The 22888-nt window shown below is 54.4% G+C and overlaps 2 protein-coding genes across 2 annotated transcripts; both read right to left on the reverse strand.

Moving 5' to 3' along the window:
* Nucleotides 1-713: 713 nt before the first annotated feature.
* Nucleotides 714-2684, reverse strand: LOC122392599. The gene is made up of 2 exons (XM_043387654.1): nucleotides 2025-2684; nucleotides 714-1754 (listed from the first exon to the last, which is right to left on the reverse strand). Exons 1-2 carry the CDS (start codon nucleotides 2613-2615, stop codon nucleotides 1302-1304), a joined length of 1044 nt encoding a protein of 347 aa, XP_043243589.1. The 5' UTR covers nucleotides 2616-2684; the 3' UTR covers nucleotides 714-1301.
* A 6406-nt stretch (nucleotides 2685-9090) lies between these two features.
* LOC122392590 (uncharacterized protein K02A2.6-like) lies at nucleotides 9091-9465 on the reverse strand. Its single transcript, XM_043387644.1, has one exon. The coding sequence runs from the start codon at nucleotides 9463-9465 to the stop codon at nucleotides 9091-9093; it is 375 nt and encodes a 124-aa protein (XP_043243579.1).
* Between the last annotated feature and the right edge of the window lie 13423 nt (nucleotides 9466-22888).

A 22888-nucleotide genomic window follows, 5' to 3' on the forward strand; every position in this document is an offset into this window, starting at 1 on the left:
TTGCTTAAGTGTACTTAAAGTTTTTTCTAAATTTTTAAGTAAACTTTAATTTATCAGTTAAGTTCAAGTTAACCAAATTGCATCATATCGCATATCATTCGATTCGGCTGATCACCAGGAACACAATGACACCATTTTTTAAGCTCTAGCGTCATTATGTGCCAAGTTATTGGCAAAAACGTCATTTGACCTCAGTTGACCTCATTTGACCTGACCCATGGATAAGTACACCAAACAAAGAAGCATCAAGTGACCTGCTGTTAAGTACTGTGGTTTCAAAGCACAAAAGTGATAGAACGAAGCGGATATCTCCAGTATTTTCCGAATTTAGTATTTTCCCATAGGCTTAACATTACGACGTAATGACCTCTAACTGACCTCAGGTCAGTGACCTCAAAAAACCCGAACTATATGTTATACAACTCGGTGAACTTAGCACATCCTGAAAGTTTGAAGGAAATCAGTGCAAAACTGTGAGTTGGACAGGTGCAAAAAGAAAATTGAAATTTGACCATGACCTTGTACCGGTTTTTCTGACCTGGTGACCTGACCCAAGGTCACCCGGACCTGAAATTTTCAGGTCATATGTAAAAAGGTTGCCCCATAGGCTGTGCCAAATTTGGCGGTGCTGCGCGCCGCCGTTTTTACGCTATCTTCGAAAAACCTTAGGGGGGTCGCATCGACCCCCCCCCCTGCCAGGGCGAGGGTTAATCCCTAAAAACGAAACTTTGACCGAGCCGTCCGAACAAAAGGTAATCTGGTCAGTAGACATCACGAAACGCGAGGACACTCCGCGGAATCCGCGTGAAAAGTGCGCGCCTGAGGGGCGATATCAGAGGGTCGAAGCATCAGAGCGATAGCCAGCAACGTAATTGTTTTCATCCTTAACTGTTTAACAGACAAAGCATTGTTCGCTGGCCACGCCCGGAACATGCGTGTGAACGCCGAGACATCCATCACACGAGAGCGCTGCATGGGCAGACGAGTGCGACTTTTCACGATAGCATTTGACAAACGCACAATGAATGGATCAGAGGTCAGGACAGGCAGGTTACACGCCTCGTAAACGGAAGACAAAGCCGCGGACAAACATCGTAACATGGACTGAGGACGGTCGGAAGCACGACTTTGCTGCATCAAAAAATCGGCCAGAAGGGCGGAATCCGTAGGCGGAAAAGGCACACCGCGAGACGCGCAGAAATCGGAACACTCCCGAATATAGCGATCGTATGTTGCGTGTGTCGACTCTGCCAGGCAGAGAGTCAGCTGATCGCTGGCAGCCGGTGACCAACCGCGCTCGACTAGCTGAGAGCGCCAGATATCCGCCAGGCACAGAGGGTCCAGGCGGTGTTCCGGTGCGGCTCGATCACCTGCAGCGGCAGCACCGGCATACACGTACGCTTCACCGGCGGCAGGCGGATGGGAGGTGCGACACACAGCCGCCTCAGCCTGGTCATCCACGGCTGCCCTGGCCAGAGCGGGGCGATGAGAGTCGCCTCCGCCCGCTGCGCCTCTACAAGATCCAGCACGCGCGGAATGAGCCGGAATGGCGGATTGACGAAGTTCATGTGTTGGCCCCAGTCGGATTGGCCGAGGGCATCCACGCCAACCGATCCCGGGTCGTCGAAGCGGCTGTTGTAGACCGGTAGGAGCGCCGTCGTAAACGACGCGAACCGATCTATGGAGTGCGGTCCGAACATGCGCTCCAGTTGCCGAAACACCGCGGGGTGTAAGCACCACTCGTGCCGCAGCGGCTGCCGGGACAGGGCATCGGATTCCACGTTACAAATCCCGCTGATGTGATGAGCTGCAAGCATCACATTGTGCTGCAATGCAAACGACCAAATTGCCTGAGCTATGGCATCAAGACGTGGATCAGACGAGCCAAACTTGTTAATTAACGCTACGGCGGTAACATTGTCGGATAAAATCTCTACTTTGTTGCCTGCAAGTGACGACTGAAAGGAGAGAAGTGCAAGATATACAGCAAAAAGCTCACGGAAGTTGGACGACTCGCTGCTCACCGTGGGACACCAGAAGCCCGAGGCGGTACGACCGGCTGGTGGACTCAGCACAGCGCCCCAGCCGGACTCCGAGGCGTCCGTCAGCAGTTGTAAGTCGAACTGCGCGGGTGGCAGCAGGAGCCTCCCGTTCCAGCTGTCGAGGGACCGAACCCACCAGGTCAGATCCTCCACTGCTCCTGCCGACCACTCCAGCGAGGCCTCCCACGAGTGCCTAGAGTTGAGAAGTCGGTAAACGTTTCGAAGTTTGAGCTTGCACGGGAAGACGGCGGCAAGCATGCTAATGCAACGGCCTGCAAAGCGTGCCAGAAGCCGCGCTGAAATGCGTGAGCGTTTGAGGGCGCGTGTTATATCCTGTTTCAACTTGGATACCTTGGATTTCGGCACGGTAATGACGGGAGGTCCGTCCGGTCCAGCACAGCGGACGACAAAGCCAAGGTACGTAACAACATCTGAAGGACGAAGAACAGATTTTTCGTGATTTACGGTAAGACCAAGTTGAGACAGGGTGTCGAGAAGAATTTGAAGCTTGGGTAAAATGTCAGACTGATATCCAGTGAGAAGAAAGTCATCGACAAACGCCATGAGAGACATTTGATGAACGCCACGCAAGTACTCAATGATGACGCGGATGCATTTATGAAAGTAGTATGGCGATCCCGACCATCCAAAGGGAAGTCTGCACCAGACGTACCAGCGTCCCTCGAACTGGAACCCCAGGTAAGTGCGAAAATCGGGGTGGATAGAGAAGTGGTAAAAACCATCACGCAGGTCGAGGGTAACCGCACAATCATGAGTGCCCATGATTTGTGGGAGGACAGAGACATCCTCTGACGAGAAGTGAGGTATGACACAATGTTCATTGACGTAGCGCAGATCACAGATAAGGCGAAAGTTGCCACTCTTTTTTGGCACGACTTTCAACGGCGACACACATCGCGGCATTTCACTTACACATTCCACAACACCGTTTGACAGCAACTTGTGAAGTTCAGAACGAATGAAACTGTTTTCGTTACCTTTAAAGGGTGGATTATTGAACACCGAGGGTTCCGGCACACGAGCGAAGGGAATGGTAATGCCATGTGTCACCCAGTCAATCACCACATCAGAAGCTCCAATGCGCTCCCAAAAGGCTGGACACAGCGGCATCACTCACGTCTGTGGTCACGTTACCTGTTACGTGCACGTCCGTCTTGTCACTCTGAATCACTCCGGCACGTCCCTCGCGCCGCCCGCGCGCCGCGGCAGGGCCAGGTCACGTGACCCGGCTGGGTCAGAGCGGTCACGGGCGCCAGTCCAGTCAGCTGGCAGCGTGCCAGGGCCGAACCGGCGAGACCGTCCAAAGCCGAAGCCGCCGCCGCCGCCGTCCCGCCCGAAGCCGAACGGCTGGCGTGGCCCCCGGCCGCGGGGCGGCACCGCCGTACTGACCTGCCGAGATGAGCGGGCACCGGCGATGGAAACTGCCCGTTGGAGATTTTCCAAGGCACTCGGTGGGAAGGCGGCTGGGTTTTGCTGCAGGGTGGTGAACAGCTTGGAAGTGCCCTCGTCAAACTGACTGCTCACGAGAAGGTTCGTGTACTCCTCTTGGAGGAAACGGAGGTGGGCAAGTGCCACCGTTGTGACGCTCGAAAGAGAAGCCTCGGTAACTTCAGCTGCCAAGAGCTTGAGGATGGTTTCTTGGAATCTCGCCGATTTCTGGATGAGGGTAAACCTCGGGAGATCAGCTCGACCGATGCCAGCACGGCTGTCTCCGAACACCAAATCAGCTGGTAGCTTGATCTTGGCGACACTCTCTTTTATAGCGCGAAACTCACTCTGTAGCTCACTGTAAGAGCTGAAGGCAGCGCCCGGCGCTGGCAACACTTGTTCTGGCACGACTTGCCGACGACCGGCGCTGTCGTTTTCGCATGCAGCTGACGCGGCGGAATGCCCAAGTGCGGGTCTGTCACTCGCTAACCGTGCCACGATCTCTTCTAAGCGATCGAACCTGGCTGACAGGTCTGCCACACTGTCGCCACGGTCACTCTTGTCATCCGCCATACGAACAGGCGGGGTTGGCAGTCGCCTAAAATACCGGCTACTACCCACAGCCACACCCCAGCACAGCGGAGCGCGCGCACCGATCGGAGAGCGGGACCGAACTGCCGGCCCGCGAGCGGTCAAGGCCGCTCGCGGGACTAGCGCCCCTGGCGACCGAGTGCCGCAACTACGATCGAACACAGACAGTAACACTGGCTGCGTACGTGCGGGCACTCGGCCGGCCGGAACTGGGCTGGACCCATTGGGCAATGAACAGGTGCTTTCTGTGACAGCGTCACCGCTGCAGGTCAGTCAGGGACACACAGACACTGCACCCGGCGCCCTTGTGCATGGTACAGGTCTCGCGGGTTTTAGCGGTAGGTTTTGCACCTAGAAAATTTAGTGTACTTCAGGCTATATCTTCGTCGTCTTAAGCTTATAAGTGTTGAAGATGCGATCGACTTGTTGGGTAACAAGCCGGCCATGATCGTGTAAAATGGCTTCATCGTAGATCGATTAGTTTCTGAGATATAACCGGAAATGTACAAGTGCAAAACCTACCGCTTAATCTCGCGAGACCTGTACTTGAGCCCTGAGCGCGCCCATGTGTCGCCTCCAGGGCGTGTCGCCGGACGGTTCTGTATGTCGGACTGAAACCTGAACCTGCCTGAGTGTTATGCTATGACTCCCCAGGGCGTGTCGCCGGATGGGGCGGCCGGCTACCGGGACGGGCTGCGGCGGGCCACCAACGGCCACCCGCTCTCCGCCGAGGAGGTACAGAAGGTCGTCAGCCGGGTAAACCAGCTCTCCAGCTAGCGGCGCAGAGGTCAGTCACCGCACCGGGCGTATTGCACGGGGACCCTAACAGACGCCTCACTCCTTTCCCTCATCTCAGTTGTTCTTTCATTTTTTTTTTTTTATTAATAATGGAGATAGACCAGAGCATTTTCGGTGCATTTATTAGGGTCATGTTACTCCAACGGGGTTGCGTTGTCGGCGCAGTCCTGTCTGGTCTGTGTGCTGCGGCGATGCTCTGCTATCCGGGGACCCAATGCCACTGTCTGCTGACCGGGTGTCGGCTCTCTGCTGACCGTGTAACGTCTGTCCGTCAGGGTGGTGGCCGTGAACGCCTGTCTGACGGCGCCGGAGGCCAGCGCCGGCCGGCTGCTGTCACTGCTGGACCAGCTGCGGCCGCCGGACGCCGGAGCGCTGCCCGACTGGGGTCTACATCCTAGTACGTTACTGGGAGCGGCACGGTGTGTGTTGGGTGCTTCTGACGGTCAGTTGTAGTAACTGTTAGTTCCTCTACTGGCCACCAGGTGAAAAGCGTAATAGCTGTACAGCAATGTAGAGTTGCTTCAGCTTTGGCGTAAACTTTCTCCTCTTCCGCTCACCATTCACCACCAGAGTCAGCAGCGTCTCGGCTGGCGGTCCAGTCAGTCAGGGCGAGTGTCTTCACTCGCCACAGGCGGGCCGGACCCATTACAGGACAGCAGAGTTATCAGTTACCAAGCCTTGGCCTATAAAGAAAACCAAGAAATAGTAGCAATTGCATATATGTAATGATTCTACTCTATTACGATTGAGCTAGCGAAGCGTATTCCTGTGACGTTTTTAATAGGCTTGTAAGTCAGCAACCGCTGGGCTGATTGACCTGCGTTACTCTTTGTTGCGTAATCCTATCCCTTCCATCTCGTTATTGACTACAACTGATGTATCTTGGTGAGTTATTGACTACAACTGATTTATCATGGTGAGCGTCGTGACACGTGCGACGTGAAGGGCCAAGAGTGTTCGTTATTCTGCTGCAGTAGCGATTTTGGGTTGGTCATATATCTTGAACCCTGAACTGCCACGCCGATTGCGCTCAAATTTGGTACACTGTTTGGGACTGGTTAATAGGGATGTGTTTTTTTTATAGCGCGCATGTGTTTTTTTATAGCGCGGAGAAAAAGTAGGGATTGTTAGGGTTAAGCAGGGAGTCACCGATGTTAGATCCCTCTCTGGGTCCTTTCATAGGAGGTCACGGTCCTGACCCGAGATAGCTGAGCTGTGTCGCAGCCCTGACCTCAGACAGCTGAGCTGTGCACGCCGTCGGCTCGGCCGTCAGTCGCCACAGCCGCTGACGCCAGTGTCCAAACAGCTCCAAACAATATCCGGCCCTGTATAGCAGGATAAGCCATCAGAGGCGGGAGTGATCACCGGGACGGGCTGCGGCGGGCCACCAACGGCCACCCGCTCTCCGCCGAGGAGGTACAGAAGGTCGTCAGCCGGGTGAACCAGCTCTCCAGCTAGCGGCGCAGAGGTCAGTCACCGCACCGGGCGTATTGCACGGGGACCCTAACTGACGCATCACTCCTTTCCCTCATCTCAGCTGTTCTTTCATTTTTTTATAAATAATGGAGACAGACCAGAGCATTTTCGATGCATTTATTAGGGTCATGTTACTCCAACGGGGTTGCGTTGTCGGCACAGTCCTGTCTGGTCTGTGTGCTGCGGCGGTGCTCTGCTATCCGGTGACCCAATGCCACTGTCCGCCCACCGAATGTCGGCTCTCTGCTGACCGTGTAACGTCTGTCCGTCAGGGTGGTGGCCGTGAACGCCTGTCTGACGGCGCCGGAGGTCAGCGCCGGCCGGCTGCTGTCACTGCTGGACCAGCTGCGGCCGCCGGACGCCGGAGCGCTGCCCGACTGGGGTCTACATCCTGGTACGTTACTGGGAGCGGCACGGTGTGTGTTGGGTGCTTCTGACGGTCAGTTGTAGTAACTGTTAGTTCCTCTACTGGCCACCAGGTGAAAAGCGTAATAGCTGTACAGCAATGTAGAGTTGCTTCAGCTTTGGCGTAAACTTTCTCCTCTTCCGCTCACCATTCACCACCAGAGTCAGCAGCGTCTCGGCTGGCGGTCCAGTCGGTCAGGGCGAGTGTCTTCACTCGCCACAGCGGGCCGGACCCATTACAGGGCAGCAGAGTTATCAGTTACTGTGCGGGTTGTGCCGGCTGCTGCCCGTTGCAGCCGGCGCAGCCAATAGGGCTTGAGCGGCCGCCCCGCCCCGGTCCGGGCAGGGCCGGGCGGGCAGTCTCCGGCGAGCGGCCGTCGAGTGCTCACCGAGTGGAATGTGACGTTGCCGTAACCCAGTCTCTGTGGTAATACACCCTGTCAACCTTCAAGACTCGAACATGGCGCAGCCGACAGGATTATCAGCGGAGGAGATAGCGGCTCTGTCGGAAGAGAACATCTCACTTCGAGAGCAGCTGGAGCACATACAGCAGCAGACCGCCACCACCGCCGCCGCCGCCGCCCCGCCCCGCCCCTGCTCGCCCCGCCCGCCGGCACGGCCGCGCTGCCGCCGCCGCTCGCACCGCCGCGGGCCGGGTCCGGGTGCGCTGACCGCCCCTCGCCTCCGGGCAGGCTGGAGGTCGGCGTGGACCGCGGGGTCGATGCATGGCTGGCATGGAAGCAGCGATGGGACGATTTCGTCATGCTGACGGGCCTCGATACTGCTACCGAGGCTTTCCAGATGGCGAGGCTGCGGTCCTGCCTCGGTGACGACACGCTTCGTATCGTGCGAAACCTCGACCTACCAGAGCGCGAACGGTCGGGACGGTGCTGGTCGATGACGGAGCGTTTCTCGGGGCAGCGACGGTAGGTCCCTCTGGCACGGCTGGCAGCGACGGACGACGTTTTCAATGTCGTTATCGACACCGGGCCAGTAGACGATTTGACGAGTGCGCTGTTTCGTCTTTTCTTTGCCCATGTGACTGCCGTGAAGGTGATGAAGTATCTCCTTCCGAAGTGCAGCAGGGATGATGAGACGACGGCCGTACACAATTAGGCCATCATCCACAGAGAGATACTCATGGACGGGCCAGTACGGTCTCAGCTCCACTGGGAGGTCAGCCTTACGGCTGGGGAAGCCGTCGAGGACCGTTTGACGCAGCAGTTGATATACGCCGTCCTGATCAGCAGCTGCGCGGACTTTGTCCACTTGTAGATCGTCGGCGGCGACTGCTTGGATCTGGGCGATGCTGGAGGTGAAGTCCTCCTCCGGGTTCAGCCTGTCCACCTCATCCTCCGCCGTCGGGGCGGTGACTGGGCTGCGGGACAGGGCGTCAGCGGCGAGGTGCTGCGTGCCCTTCACCCAGTGAGCGGTGAACGGACCGAGCTCAGCCAGCTTCAGCTTCAGCCGCTGAAGACGAGGGTTCTCCAGCTCATCCAGCATCTTGGAGTTGAGGATGGGCACCAGCGGGCGGTGGTCCACAAATAGGTCGAATTGTGGCAGCCCTGCCAGAAACAGGCGGCATTTGGCGAATGCCCAGGCGACGGCGGCGAGCTCCAGCTCGATAGCGGCGTATCGAGATTCAGTGTCAGTGACTAAGCGGGAGCCCGCCTGCACCAGCCGCCAGGTGTCGTCCTGTTGCTTCTGTTCCAGCAGGAACCCGAAGCCGTGTAGGCGGCTCGCGTCTGTTGAGAGGCGAGTCGGCAGGCTGGGGTCGTAGAAGGCGAGGGTAGCCGTTGACGAGAGGAGCTCCCTTGCCTTTAGAAACGCCTCTTGGTGGGTGGCGTCCCAGCAGAAGTCGCGCTTGGCGCTGAGCAGCCCTCTCAGCGGCTGCATGTGTCGGGAGACGCTTTCTGAGAACGGTGCGATCTGGTTGACCAGCCCGAAGAAGCCGCGGAGGCTGCTGATCTCCTGCGGAGCGGGGAAGCTCCGGATGGCGTCGGCGAGCGCCGGGTCGGGGCGGTAGCCGGTCCGCGTGACGACGAACCCGGCGAACTTCACAGACGGCTGCATGAACTGAACCTTGGCGCGGTTTAGTGAGACTCTGCTCGCGGCACCGCTGCAGGAAGAGTCGCACACGCTGCACGAACTCTTCGCGAGTCCGGCCGTAGATGATGACGTCATCCACGAGGCGCTTCATGCCAGGTAGACCGTGGAGGCACTGGTCCATGCGGCGGTTGTAGTGCTCGCTGATTGAAGAGATGTCATACGGAGCACGCTTGTACATGTATCTGCCAAACGGGGTGATAAATGTAGTTAGCGGCTGGCTCTACGGCTTCAGCGGGCACTGGTGGTAGCCCTTCAGAGCGTCAAAGACGGCGAAGAAGCGTGCTTCCTCTGACGCGATGGAGGTGACGCATTCAAGCGGTGTGGACGACTGATACAACTCTCTCTGGACAGAGTTATTCAGCTGCGACAGGTCCACGCAGAGACGCACGCCGGCGCCGTTTTTCTTTTCGCTGACTACGATCGGCGCGCACCAGGAAGTGGGCTCAGTCACCGGCGTGATTATGTCGTCCGCCTCCAGCTTCTGCACCTCCTTGAGTAGGGGTTCTTGCAGAGCGAACGGCACCCGGCGGGGTGCTGAGATGGCCAGCGGGGTGGCATCTGGGCGGAGACGAATTTCGAACTCTTCTCCAGGCATCACTTTAATGACACTGTAGCAAGGCTACATCTTGGGACGTCTTAACATTTTCAGATCGGGACCCAGCCGCCCGCCGTACTCCCCTCCCCATACTCAGCAGCAGCAGTCATCATACCGTGGCGCACTGGTCACATGCCTTCAATCCCCGCCCCTCATCCCCACCAGTGTCAGCGCCGTCAGGACAGAGAGCCGGCCGGCTGGCCGCCGCCGCCGCAGCGTCAGCATTCTCATCTCAAACAATTGACTGTCTTCAACGACCCCGCACGTTGGAGCGACGGGGGCACATCACAAGCCCCGACTGAGCCCTCAGCCCACTGGAGCGTAGTGGCTACAGCCCGTCGGCACCTGCCTGCCCTCACTGCGACTCAGCCACAGCTGAGCCAGCACCGTCGGGACCGAGCACCGGCCGCCGTCGCCGCAGAGTCAGCAGTCCCATCCGAGTCGGGTGACTCTCCAACGACCCAGGGGCGGAGCCGCGAGGGTACGTCACCAACCCCTCCCCGAAGAGCCCCAAATGGTCACCAGGGGACAGCACAGGACCGAAGTCGCAAAATCCATCAGCAATGGAAGGGGACGTTGAAAACACTCAAGTAAAAGGTTACAACAAACACTGGATGTCAAGTCGTAGCTAATGTACAAGAGAACTACAAGAAACCAGTAAAATTTCAAGACAAAAATTGCATCCCAGACGGTACCCTGGAAAATGGACCAATCAGAGAAGAGTTGGCAATGACGCATCAGAGCGGCAGAGGAGCGCTCGCCGCCGGAGGCTGACAGACAGATCCCCGGGGGACTCCGGCCGAGTGACACACGCCCGATCCCACCATGTAACTTCCCTGAAATTATCCTGGCGGCTGGGTGGGGTAAATTAAACGGGGTTGAAGAAATTTATATTATGAATTAACAACGTAACGAATACAGTTAAATTTCAATACCGTGCAGGCTGGACGCAGGTTACCAAAGCTTATTTAGGAATATTGTGTGTGGATTTTACCTGATTGGTTATTATTCGGAAAATGCGTTGTAACTTGGGAAATGATTTAATCTATGGAAGAAGCTGCGGAAAAGGCAGGACTTTACGTAGGAATCAGGACCTTAGTGGGTTGGCGAGAAAACTGGCGCAGACAGCGTAATATTTTGTTTCAGTGAGTGAATTCGCTTAGTTTCCAAAACGTGTAATAAGATTAGATCTGTTTAGCTTTGTTGGTTAGGAAATCTGAATATGATTAAATGTTAGGTAACCATTACCAAACCAGAGTATGAAATCAGTTGTAAAGGAAAATGCTCACTATTGACTTATCGTCGCTGGCGGAGAGGCGTACCATTTCTTTACTGTTTTATTGTTAACGCTTGCTCGCTTTGCTTCGCTTCACAAATATATCAATCTGTTATTTTCATAAAGAGTCTTGAGGGAAATTTCGGGAAAGGGTAGGAAGTTATCAGTACGAAATGAAGGGACGGAAAGAGAGGGAGAACACGAGGGTAAATCGGGACGATCGGGAAAAGGGAGAATTATGGGCGGCATCAGAGAAAGACGGTAGCTGCGAACACTGACTCATCCGCGCACTGGTCGCCGCAGGGCTGGGAAATCTCTCATACTTTCATACCCCAGTAGGTAGCAGATATCGCTTTGTTGCTCCATCAATTGTAGCAAAATCAGCATTTCTCTCTTCCGTACATCATACAGAAAAGTACAATAAAAACATGAAAATTCGCACATTTTTAGAATAGAGGTTCCACCGTTCAGTGATCTCGTCGGCGAATAAGAACAAAACATCTGTAAAACCAACACAAGTTCAAAACTTCAGCTTGAAGTGCTCCATTTTATGAAGAATCTGGCAGCTCTTTGTAGCAGTTTCCATTATAGCCATCACTAATTCTTCATACTCTGAGTCGTGTAGCTAAAGGTATCTGCTACGCCTTTTTATGCGCTATCTTTCTTATAAATATTGCAAAAAGGACTTTAATAATTTTTGAAATATTCCATAGAAATATCTACAAAAGGAAACAGATTGTATTTAAAAGGGCATTGTTGAATGAACAATGAAAATACTAAAAGAATCAACTCATTATGCCCATGACAGCTCTAAAAAGCCATGTTTTATGAAACAGTGTCCTGCAGCGTCTTAAATTCTTTTTGATGACGTAATACAAAATGTTAATTAATTTTAAGTGTATGTTCTGTTTCATTCATAATAAAATGAATAAAACCTAAATTAATAAACAGTATTTATTATGTTTTTATCAGTCAAATAAAAACACTCAACAAAAATATAAAAATTACATCATTATAGTTTGTGTGTTTGGTTGATGCGTTATTTCTGGCGCATTAGAGACGATTCTAGTTGTTGTTTCGCGTGGGTAGTTTGATGTTTAATGGGCGTTCTGGGTGTTTTTGCATTATTTCAGCAATTTTATCTTTTATTTTGCATCTGTTTTTGGGAAGTGGGATATTTCAGGCCTAATTTCAAATGTTGTAATGACAACTGTCGGTATAGCGGCGTGCAGTACACAGTTAACCCTATTCCTGGCGGGGGGGGGCCTCAGGAGCCCCCCCCCCCTGAGGTTTTTTGGTTATTTCTCCCAAACGCGTTGAGCTAGGAAGCTCAAATTTTCTGACTTTTCCTATAAGGCTTCTACGCAACATGTCTGAAAATTTTGAGTTGATCTGACCTCAGGTCAGGTCACCAGAGGCGGTTTGGTGACCCTACCTCAGAAAAGTTTGCAATCACGCCAGAGCTAGAGTTTTTGACCGATCAATTTCTTCTCTTCAGGCTTTAGTTAGGGTACCAGTATGTGCAATTTGTTTATCTCGGAATTTTGATATCGGTGACCTAAGGTCAGGTCAGTTTCGCGACCTCCCCAGTATAAGTCAATGGGGGAAAAATCAACTCCCTGTTTTTACCACTAAAACGGGTCGGAATGGCCCCATATACCATACATGACTTCATATACGATCAACCTTCACTACCTTGAGGTCTGTTTTGCTGTTGGGCAGCTGTGAGGTCATGTGACGTCATCAAAGGTCACCAAAGGTTTTTGGCCAATAACTCCGTACAGGAACAAGATACAGACGCGTGGATGGTCTCATTGTGTTCAGCTCGTCAAGACGCATCGAATGATATACATGATGACCTCGAGGTCACGTGACCTGAGGTGAACCTTTGACCTTGACCTTTCGAGGTCAACATATATATTATTCGATGCGGATTGACGAGAGGATCACGATGATGCCCTTAGTTTGTTCCTATCTTGACTAATTCGAAAGTTATTCGAGAAAAACTCTCTCCATATCTAGCGCCGCCATTTTGACTTTTTCGACCCCTGTGACGTCATCTTTGACCTGACCTGAAAATGACCTTAGTAAAAATGGTAGACCTTGTCCATGCGTATCCGATGCCGTTTACCGCTTGTCGCTATCTTGCTTCGTTCTCGAGATCTCAGGGGGGGGCCGAATCGGCCCCCCCCCCCGCCAGTTTCTTGTCCCGGCGGAGCCCGCCAGGAATAGGGTTAAAGAGCAAGATAGCCCCCCAGCACGCAAAGCAAGTTATGAAGATATAGGGAGATATGATCGAATTTGCGCAGAAGGTGAGATCTGATTGAAATATTGATCAAGTAACGCCTAGAAAAGAATATTTTATTTACATACCTCTTTGCATGTCCAATTATTATATTAACTCTAAACCTTGATAGGTGGCAACTGGCAACATTTGTACAGCGGGTTCGGCATGGCACAATGATTGTAAACTGTTGACCAGACTGAGTAGCCAAATCAACCTGATTTCTTCCAAATACTTTCTGCCTGAGTAGGCTGATACCTTCTTATTCCTGAATGTGCTGGAATGCTGATAGGAAAATTCTAGGGCTCACTGGAGCTTTCTGTTGCGCTCGGGTGGTGCTGAAACTTGCCCTGAGAAAGCCTCACAGACAGCACCTTATTGATATTTGTTTTCTTTTTCTAAACCTGAGTACCTACAAAGAGTAAGAAATAAGAAAAGGAACATTCACAGGGGCCATGAGCAAGACACTGTAACTTTTTTTTGTGCGTGCAACCAACTGAATCAAAACATTTGAAGCTCACTTTGAGAAAAGATAGAAAATGGAAGTGGAAAGCTCTGTCCAGAATTTTAATTAACATATAAAACCATTTTCTTTACCAGAAATGATGTAAGGAACATTTGTGGCAATGTAGCTAATAAGAGTTTCTCGTAATATCTGGTATGTAGCAGATTCAGCATTTTCCCAGCCCTGCTGGTCGGAGGCTGAGGAGCTGGCCCGGAGAGGTTCCAGAAAGGTGAGTGATTTTCTTTCATTGTTATGTTACGGTGTTCCGAAATCAGTAGAAGGTTTTCTGTAAATTCTCCGAAGGTTGTCCAAGTGCATAGATATCAGGATAGGATTCGGGAAGTGGGATTGGCCAGCCGCGCCAGTTGACCTGGCGCGGCGCCAGCGGCCGGACGCGCCGGGCGGCTCTCCCGCCTACCTCCACAGCACCTACGTTCCGCGTGGGGCCGTAGTGTGACAGAGTGCCTTTCTCCGAACGATTGCTCTGAGTGATTGCATGATTGATTGCGTGAGTGCATGAGCGACTGCGTGCGTGGACCGTGAACGTGCATCGGCGTGGTGACCTAGGACGGGTCGCGTTTGGACGGTGTCTCGGTGACGGATCGTGGCGTAGCGGGTGGGATGCGCTGTCGGCCTGTCGGCTCGCCGATGCCTGCTGCCGACGAGACGTTTGCGGCCTAGACAAGCCCTTCCAGATCAGCTCACCTGTCGAGATGCATCCGGAGCTGCTCCGGTGCCTGGCCGTGCTGGCCGTCGCCCGTCTGCTGGTGCTAGCCGCTGCTCCGGCCCCGGCCCCGCCTTATGCTCGGTGTAGGCGACCCGGCGGCGCCCTGAGCGGCCCGGTCACCGATCAGCTGAGAAACCGCGTGATAACCACCCGACCTGCCCGGGTCCGGGCCGCCCCAGCTGAGTCTGCCCGCGCTCCCGCGCCACCGGAGGTCGCGACCCCGCCTGCGGCTGTGCCTGTGACCGACCCCGACAGGGGTGCGGCTGGCCGGCCGCGGCGGAGGGGAGCGAGGAGCAGGCGGCGGGGCTCCCGGGGCGGCCGCATCTGGCGGACCGCGCCGCGGCCGGGGGAGCTATACATCGGCCAGATCAACATCCAGAGCCTGAAACCGAAGCTACTCGAACTTCGACATGACATCGAGGAGCACGGGTATGACGTCATTGTACTCAACGAGACATGGATGCGACCTACAACACCCAACCGACTTGTGCCCATCCCTGGCTACCAGCTTGTCCGGCGAGACCGACCCGACAACAGAGGATACGGCGGCGTAGCCATAGCAGCCAGGGAGTCGCTCGAGCTGACTACCATGGAGCGGCCCGGCCCACCTGTGGCTGGCTCTAAGCTGGAGTCGCTCTGGGTGCAGCTCCGAGCCGGCTCCCACCGAGTGATGGTCTGCGCGGCGTACCGGCCGCCGGTACAGACCCAGACCCAGGTGTCGGCTGACCTGGACGAGCTGGAGGAGCAGATCCAGCACGTGCTGACCCGTCACAGCGGGCCGATCGTGATAGCCGGGGACCTCAACATTAACATCAGCGGTGACACGACCGCTAGCACCAGACTGCGTCAGCTGCTGACCGCCTACTCCTTCAAGCAGCACGTGACCGGCCCCACCTATCCATCGTCCGGCTCAACAATAGACCTGATCTGCACCACTCACGGCGCGGCCCGGGCCGGCACACTGAACTGTACCTACAGCCCGCACAACTGGACCCGCGCGCTCCTGCCTCTACCCAACTACAGGCCACGGGAGAGTGCAGTGACGGCGCGCTGCTGGTCGCGGTTGGACAGGGACGAAGTGAACCGGCTGTTGGCTGCGGTGGACTGGAGCCCGGTGTTCACCAGTGATAACCCAGAGGTGCAGTGGGACTACTTTTTAGCTGTGACACGACCCTTACTTGACACTGTAGCACCTATCAAGCGGCGCAAAGTGTTTAACCCGACAGCGCCTTTTACTACCAGTGACACCAGAGACCTAATGGCGAGACGTCGTGCGGCTCTCCGAGCACGCGATGACAGCTACAAGTGCCTAAACCGACAGGTACGGTCGGCGATTCGGCGGGACACCCGTGAGGAGCTGGACCGGCGGCTGCGTGAGGCGGGGCCGAGCGGTATGTGGCGCGTGGTCCGGCCTGTCATCGGGTCGAAACGGCCAACACGATCCACCCCCAGCGCGGACGCAGACGCGCTCAACCGCTACTTTGTGAGTGTTGGTCCCGATACGGCCCGTCAGGTGGACACGTCCGGGCCAGAGCTGCCGGTCCGCCTACCTCGGGTGGCCACCGGCCGGTTCCAGGTGGCGCCCATCTCGCCAGACGACCTGTGCCGTGTTATCTCCCGGATGCGTAACTCTGCTGCGTGTGGCGCCGACGGACTTTGTATACGTTTTATCAAGATAGGTCTGCCATCACTTTGTCATGTTCTTACACATATAGTCAACAGTAGCCTCGTGTCACAACATGTTCCAGGCTCATGGAAACTAGCTCTCGTTCATCCGATTCAAAAGTCGTCCAAGTCCACAGACACAACTAACTACCGGCCCATCTCTATCTTACCCACAATAGCAAAGATAGTCGAACGTGTTGTCTACGAGCAACTGTTTTACTTCTTCACGGCTCATCACCTGTTCTCGTCAAATCAGCATGGTTTCAGGTCCTACCATTCGACTGACACAGCACTTTTATCTGTTACCGACCATGTGTTTACTGCCATGGACCGGAGCAAAATCACGCTTTTGTGCCTCCTCGACTGTTCGAAGTGCTTTGATGTAATACCGCATGACTCTTTGCTCCGAAAACTTGAACTCTATGGGGTAGATACACGCTGGTTCACTAGTTATCTCGACGGCCACTACCAGCAAGTTCAAATACAGGATAACTTGGGTGGAAGCGTGACGTCAGCTGTGCTTCCGAACCACATTGGTACGTATCAGGGTTCCGCGCTCGGGCCTCTGCTATTCTCGATTTACGCGAACGATTTACCTCTGTACACGGACGGCGCGCACGTGGTACAATATGCGGACGACACTCAGGTGGCGGTCTCTGGTGGGATCGGCGACATCGGCTCCCTGGTGCAGCAAATGGAACACAACCTGGCTTTGCTCTCTCGGTGGTTCAGCAAAAATGGCATCAAAATCAATGCACAGAAAACACAGTTTATCATTCTTGGCACGCGTCAAAATATTCAACGTCTCGGACCAGTCAACATTAAATTCATGGATGCCGATGTCGCCGCTTCCGCCACTGTCCTCAACCTGGGTGTCACATTTGACCAGCACATGACTTTTACCCCTCATGTGGACAATGTAGTGCAGCGATGTACCGGAATGTTGTGCGGACTGAGCCACAGCAGGCACAGTCTGCCTCAGTCCACCCTGCTGACACTCATTCAGGGCCTCGTCATCTCACGCCTTGTATACTGTCTGGTGGTTTATGGTGTGTGCGGCAGCAGTCAGATGAAGCGTATTCAAAAAGTGCTAAACTTTGCCGCACGCGTTTTATCGGGACGGAGGAAATCTGCGCACATTAGCGATGTACTTTATCAACTGGACTGGCTTACTGCCGAGAACATGTACCTCTATCACGGCCTCGCCCTGCTGAAACGGATGCTGCTGTCATCGCAACCCGAATGTATTGCTGGTGGCCTGGTCACACGCAGGGACGTCCACCAGCGTATCACCCGTAACGCCGACCACCTTATCACGCCGGCGATTCGGTCCGAGTCGGGCAGGCGCCGCTTCCTGTACCATATTGTAGTCGCATACAACGATTTGCCAGCCGCGATACGATGTCGAACAGGAGCCCAGTTTAAAAAGGAGCTGCGGCTACATCTGCTAGGGAGGCAACGGAGAATGTAGAGAATCTGGCTGGTCATTTGAACTTGCATATCTTACCTGTATATGACTGACTGCAAAGCGTGCATGTATGCGTGTGTGTGATTGTGTGTGCTCGTGTGCGTGCTTGTGATGACCACAATGATCATTCGTTTAATCATATTGACAACGGGGCACGGAATAGCCACATAACTGTGTGGAAGTGCTTCATGATGTGTAATACAATACAATACAATACAATACGATTAAAGATATTATGATGTACATCCGTTCGTTTGTTTATGGGATCAACGACTAAAATATGCCCTGCATTCCTTTCATACGCCCATCCTAAAGCCCCGACGAGTTACTGGTGATCAGTTCTTGTCGTACCCGTCCATACGTTCATCCTAAGCCCCGACGAGTTACTGGTGATCAGTTCTTGTCGTACCCCGTCCATTCGCTCATCCTACGCCCCGACGAGTTACTGGTGATCAGTTCTTGTCGTACCCCGTCCATTCGCTCATCCTACGCCCCGACGAGTTACTGGTGATCAGTTCTTGTCGTACCCCGTCCATTCGCTCATCCTAACTAAGCCCCGACGAGTTACTGGTGATCAGTTCTTGTCGTACCCCGTCCATTCACTCATCCTAAGCTCCGACGAGTTACTGGTGATCAGTTCTTGTCCATTCGCTCATCCTAAGCCCCGACGAGTTACTGGTGATCAGTTCTTGTCGTACCCCGTCCATTCGCTCATCCTAAAGCCCCGACGAGTTACTGGTGATCAGTTCTTGTCGTAACCGTCCATTCGCTCATCCTACGCCCCGACGAGTTACTGGTGATCAGTTCTTGTCGTACCCCGTCCATTCGCTCATCCTACGCCCCGACGAGTTACTGGTGATCAGTTCTTGTCGTACCCCGTCCATACGCTCATCCTAAAGCCCAGACGAGTTACTAGTGATCGGTTCTCGCCGTACCCTGTCCGAAGGAGAACCCCAATCTAGACCCCCGGTTCTAAACATATTATCCATCGGTCTTCCCATTAATAGTCGTTGATTTCCGTTGAATAAGGAAAGTATGGGTTGAGTAAGATCAAGATAGGAATGATAACGAGCAGCTAAACTTGTGAGTGCTAGCCGTGACCACGCTGTATTTTGTAAGTTAAGAACGTTAGTTGTTTAGGGTGAGAGAAGAGGATATAATTTTACGAAGTAATTTCCGGGAAACGGGTTAAGAGACGCCAGGTGTTAATTTGAGCAGGGTTAAGGTAGGATGTTAGACTTGTCAGGAAATGATAATTCAGTTAAACCGTTGCTTCACGCTATTACGATTATACAGTGGGACGTAAGGAAAGGGATACGAGTGCGAAGTAGGAATAGGGCAGGTAGTCCGAGGCGAGGTGTTATTGATGCGATGGGTAGGAATTTCTCGGGAAATGTAAGGGAGTCGAGAGTAGGTTGAGGCGGGAAGTTTCCTTTTTTTATTATCGTACGGGCAATTTTTTTTTCTCTCGAGGCTAGACGGCTTGTGTGCCCGGCTTCTATGTCGATATTTCTACCAACATGGCTTTTGTACAGTTGAGTGCGTATGTACAGCGAGAGGTCTGTATTGTCAGGGCGGTGTCAACAATGTCTGCACGTCTTATTTCGGCGGAGAGAGGGGCCGGTAGCGTAGTGTAGTGAGGTAGTAACGTCGGTAGAGTATCGGTGGGATAAGTTGGAGTAGCAGTGTAAAGGTTAGTAGACGAGGTATCGAAAGTAATGGGGAAAAGTAGAGACGTACGAGTTCCGAGTTTTTGAGTTCAGGTAGTTTGAATTATTGTGGTAGTCAAGGTATTTGAGGAGTCCATAGATCGAGAGTTTTACGTTCTTATAGGAAGTAGCCCCTGTAAAAGATAGTGAGGCCTGATAAGTCCTAGTCGGTGGGATAGGCATCGATAAGTCCTCGGAGTCGACGGGCTCCCCCGTAAAAGTTAGGCCGAGATGTAGTGACGTCGAGTGACGTGGTGTCGGTGCAGCGTGTGCTGCGGTGTTAATGGTAACTCGGCAGGCCGACGGGCCCTAAATTGAGGCAGGCCCGGGATGGGACAGCATGGTAGCCTCCGGTGAGTTTTTACTTAGCTTCTTTGTTATATGGCGGATAGCAGACAGAAGACGACACTTAAGACCCTGTTAGCGCAAGTGTAAGCAATTTAATGGACATTTATCCCGCCTGGGGGTCAATCTTTCATTTGGTCACCGGCACTACTGGAGGGAGATTTTCGGGGGCAACGCAAACCAAAATAGGAGTGTGTAAGACGTGAAAGGGGTATAATGAATGGAGATGGACGAATCTTAGGTTAAGGACCAGTAGGAGTTGCGTTGAACTCAGCCGGAATGATCAGATAAAATGACACTCGAGGGCATCAGGAATTTAAGCATTAATATGTCATTCAACCTATAGCAAAGCCGATTCAATGTACCAGAATGGCCAGCCTCAAATAACATAAAGCATCGACTTTCACCCGATGCAATATTGTCTGCAAGGGAGGACTTTCATCACTTTCTATCTTTTCTCTATCTTTGTTCTTCCTCTATTATATCTTCTCATTTTCCTCTTTGACCGTCTATCGAAGGAATATTGAGGAAAGGTGGCGGTTTCCTTCATTTCTAACTATAATTTCACACTTCAACTTCACTTTATCACTTTTCCCACTTTTCTATCAGCCTCCCGCGCTACAACACCATCAAACACATCGGCAAACTCACAGAGGATCGCTTCTGAGGCGGGATCGTCTGTCGCCGGGAACGCTGCTGCCTGTGCGGGGACGGCCGCGCTGTCGCCAACCCCGCTGCGACTGGCTGCGCTTGTCACGGCAGGTGGCGCTGCTGGCGCCACTGTGGGTGCTGCTTCTGGTCGGACGGCAGGCGACACCGCGGGCGGAGCCGTGGGCGGCGCCACACTCGTGGCGACAGGTGTCGCTGCGGGCGCTACTGTCGGCGCCGCGACGCGCCGCTGGTGTGCGACGGACTCCCCAGAGGCGTCCGGAAGAATCTGTGCTGGGTAGAGGGCAGGTAGTACTCGCAGGGCTCGGGCTGCTTTCCATGACAGGAGAAGTCCAGTCACCCCCTGCACAAAGTGAATGTCGGCTGTAGTGGTGACATTGCCGAGCTGCAGCCGTGCTGGCAGCATGCCCAGGGTGCGGATCGGGCGTCCGTCAACGGCCCGGGGACGCTCCGCCGAGTCCAGCAGGTTGTTGACGTGCCCGCCGATGGACTCCAGGAAGTCGGTTCCTGCGACTGTGATGTCAGCACCACTGTCGGGTAGCGCAGCGACACCAACAGCCGGTGGGAGCATCCCCGCTGTAACGGTGAGATGAATCTTTGGAGCACCGTCACGCGTCGTTGAGTCGATGATGGCAGCTGTGACGGCGTGACAGGTCGGTCGGGCGCTGTCACCTCTGTCACCCCTGTCCCGGCACACTGCTCGAAAGTGTCCCAGTTTCCCGCAGCGGGAACAATGCCTCCCACTAGCGGGGCATACGCCTGGTGTGCGGTGGATCAGGTTGCAGTTGTAGCACACTGCATTGTCACCTGACGCCGCCGGTGGATGAGGCGGGTGGTGCCGGCGCTGGGTCACGTCTGCGTCTCGGGTTGCACCATTGTCCGGCGGCGGCCGGCGCCGCCATCGACCAGCACCGTCCCGACCGTTCGAGGAGGTGTCAATGGATTTCGGCGACTATGGAGGCCACAAGTTCCTGGTCTCTGTCGACCACTGCTCCGGATGGCAGTTCGTCCAGGACCTGGGACGGCATGCCCTGACTCATCAACTCATCGATGCCACGCGGACCATCTTCTGCCACACCGGCGTCTTCAACACGCTGTGGACCGACGGAGGGCCTCAGTTCCGAGCTAAAGCGTTCCAGGCCTTCCTGAAGCAGTGGGGAGTCACTCACCGCGTCTCCTCACCCGAATACCCGCAGTCGAACGGCAGAGCTGAAGCCGCCGTTAAGGTCACGAAGAAGCTCATCCGTCGCTGCTGGGACCCGCAGAAGAGGCAGCTGGACAGCGATCTCTGGACCCAGGGGGTGCTACAACACCGTAACACCCCGGGACCCGACGGCCGGAGCCCGGCTGAGATTCTGTACGGACGCCCAGTACGGGACATGCTGCCGGCTCACCGCCGCAACTTCGCTGCCGAATGGCAGATCTCAGCTGACCATGCAGAAGCCGCTGCTGCCCGCCGTCAGGAGCGGGTCGAGCAACGCTATGATGCTCGTGCAACCGATTTGCCCGAGCTGAAGGTCGGAGCCCACGTCGCGTTCCAGAACCGGGAGACCGGCCGCTGGGATCGCTACGGCCGGGTGGTCGAGGTTGGAGGGCACCACCGCTACTTCATCAGGATGCCGAGCGGTCGGGTCCTCAGCCGGAACCGACGCCACATCCGCCGCCGGTATGGCTGCGTCCTCCCCGACGAGCTGTCTGGACACAGCACCGGTCAGCCGGGCTCCACGGGCCTGCCGACCACGACAACGCCGAGCGGGACACCAGCCACCGCTCCAGCTGGTGCTGCCACACCGCAGCAGACGACGTCAGCTGTGCGGCCACCAATCACAACAGCCGAGCCCGCCGAACCCGCGGCGCCGCAGCCGGCGCTTCGCCGATCGCGACGGCGCCGACGCCGCCCGCAGCGCCTCATTGAGGCCATGTAATATAGACGTTAGTGTCGCGCAACCTACTCCGAATATTGCGCGACTAGGGGGCATGTGCGGGTTGTGCCGGCTGCTGCCCGTTGCAGCCGGCGCAGCCAATAGGGCGTGAGCGGCCGCCCCGCCCCGGTCCGGGCAGGGCCGGGCGGGCAGTCTCCGGCCAGCGGCCGTCGAGTGCTCACCGAGTGGAATGTGGCGTTGCCGTAACCCAGTGTCTGTGGTAATACACCCTGTCAACCTTCAAGACTCGAACAGTTACCAAGCCTTGGCCTATAAAGAAAACCAAGAAATAGTAGCAATTGCATATATGTAATGATTCTACTCTATTACGATTGAGCTAGCGGAGCGTATTCCTGTAACGTTTTTAATAGGCTTGTAAGTCAGCAACCGCTGGGCTGATTGACCTGCGTTACTCTTTGTTGCGTAATCCTATCCCTTCCATCTCGTTATTGACTACAACTTATGTATCTTGGTGAGTTACTGACTACAACTGATGTATCATGGTGAGCGTCGTGACACGTGCGACGTGAAGGGCCAAGAGTGTTCGTTATTCTGCTGCAGTAGCGATTTTGGGTTGCTCATATATCTTGAACCCTGAACTGCCACGCCGATTGCGCTCAAATTTGGTACACTGTTTGGGACTGGTTGATAGGGATGTGTTTTTTTATAGCGCGCATGTGTTTTTTTATAGCGCGGAGAAAAAAGTAGGGATTGTTAGGGTTAAGCAGGGAGTCACCGATGTTAGATCCCTCTCTGGGTCCTTTCATAGGAGGTCACGGTCCTGACCCGAGATAGCTGAGCTGTGTCGCAGCCCTGACCTCAGACAGCTGAGCTGTGCACGCCGTCGGCTCGG

The sequence above is a fragment of the Amphibalanus amphitrite genome, unplaced genomic scaffold, assembly GCF_019059575.1.
Source record: "Amphibalanus amphitrite isolate SeventyFive unplaced genomic scaffold, NRLGWU_Aamphi_draft 000023F_arrow, whole genome shotgun sequence".
Taxonomy (NCBI): Eukaryota; Metazoa; Arthropoda; class Thecostraca; order Balanomorpha; family Balanidae; genus Amphibalanus; species Amphibalanus amphitrite.

Coding starts and splice junctions, on each gene's coding strand:
- LOC122392599 (XM_043387654.1), bottom strand. CDS start 2,615: ATGTCTCTCATGGCGTTTGTCGATGACTTTCTTCTCACTGGATATCAG. Junction 1,755..2,024: donor CGGGCTTCTGGTGTCCCACG/GTGAGCAGCGAG, acceptor CTGTCCCGGCAG/CCGCTGCGGCACGAGTGGTG.
- LOC122392590 (XM_043387644.1), bottom strand. CDS start 9,465: ATGCCTGGAGAAGAGTTCGAAATTCGTCTCCGCCCAGATGCCACCCCG.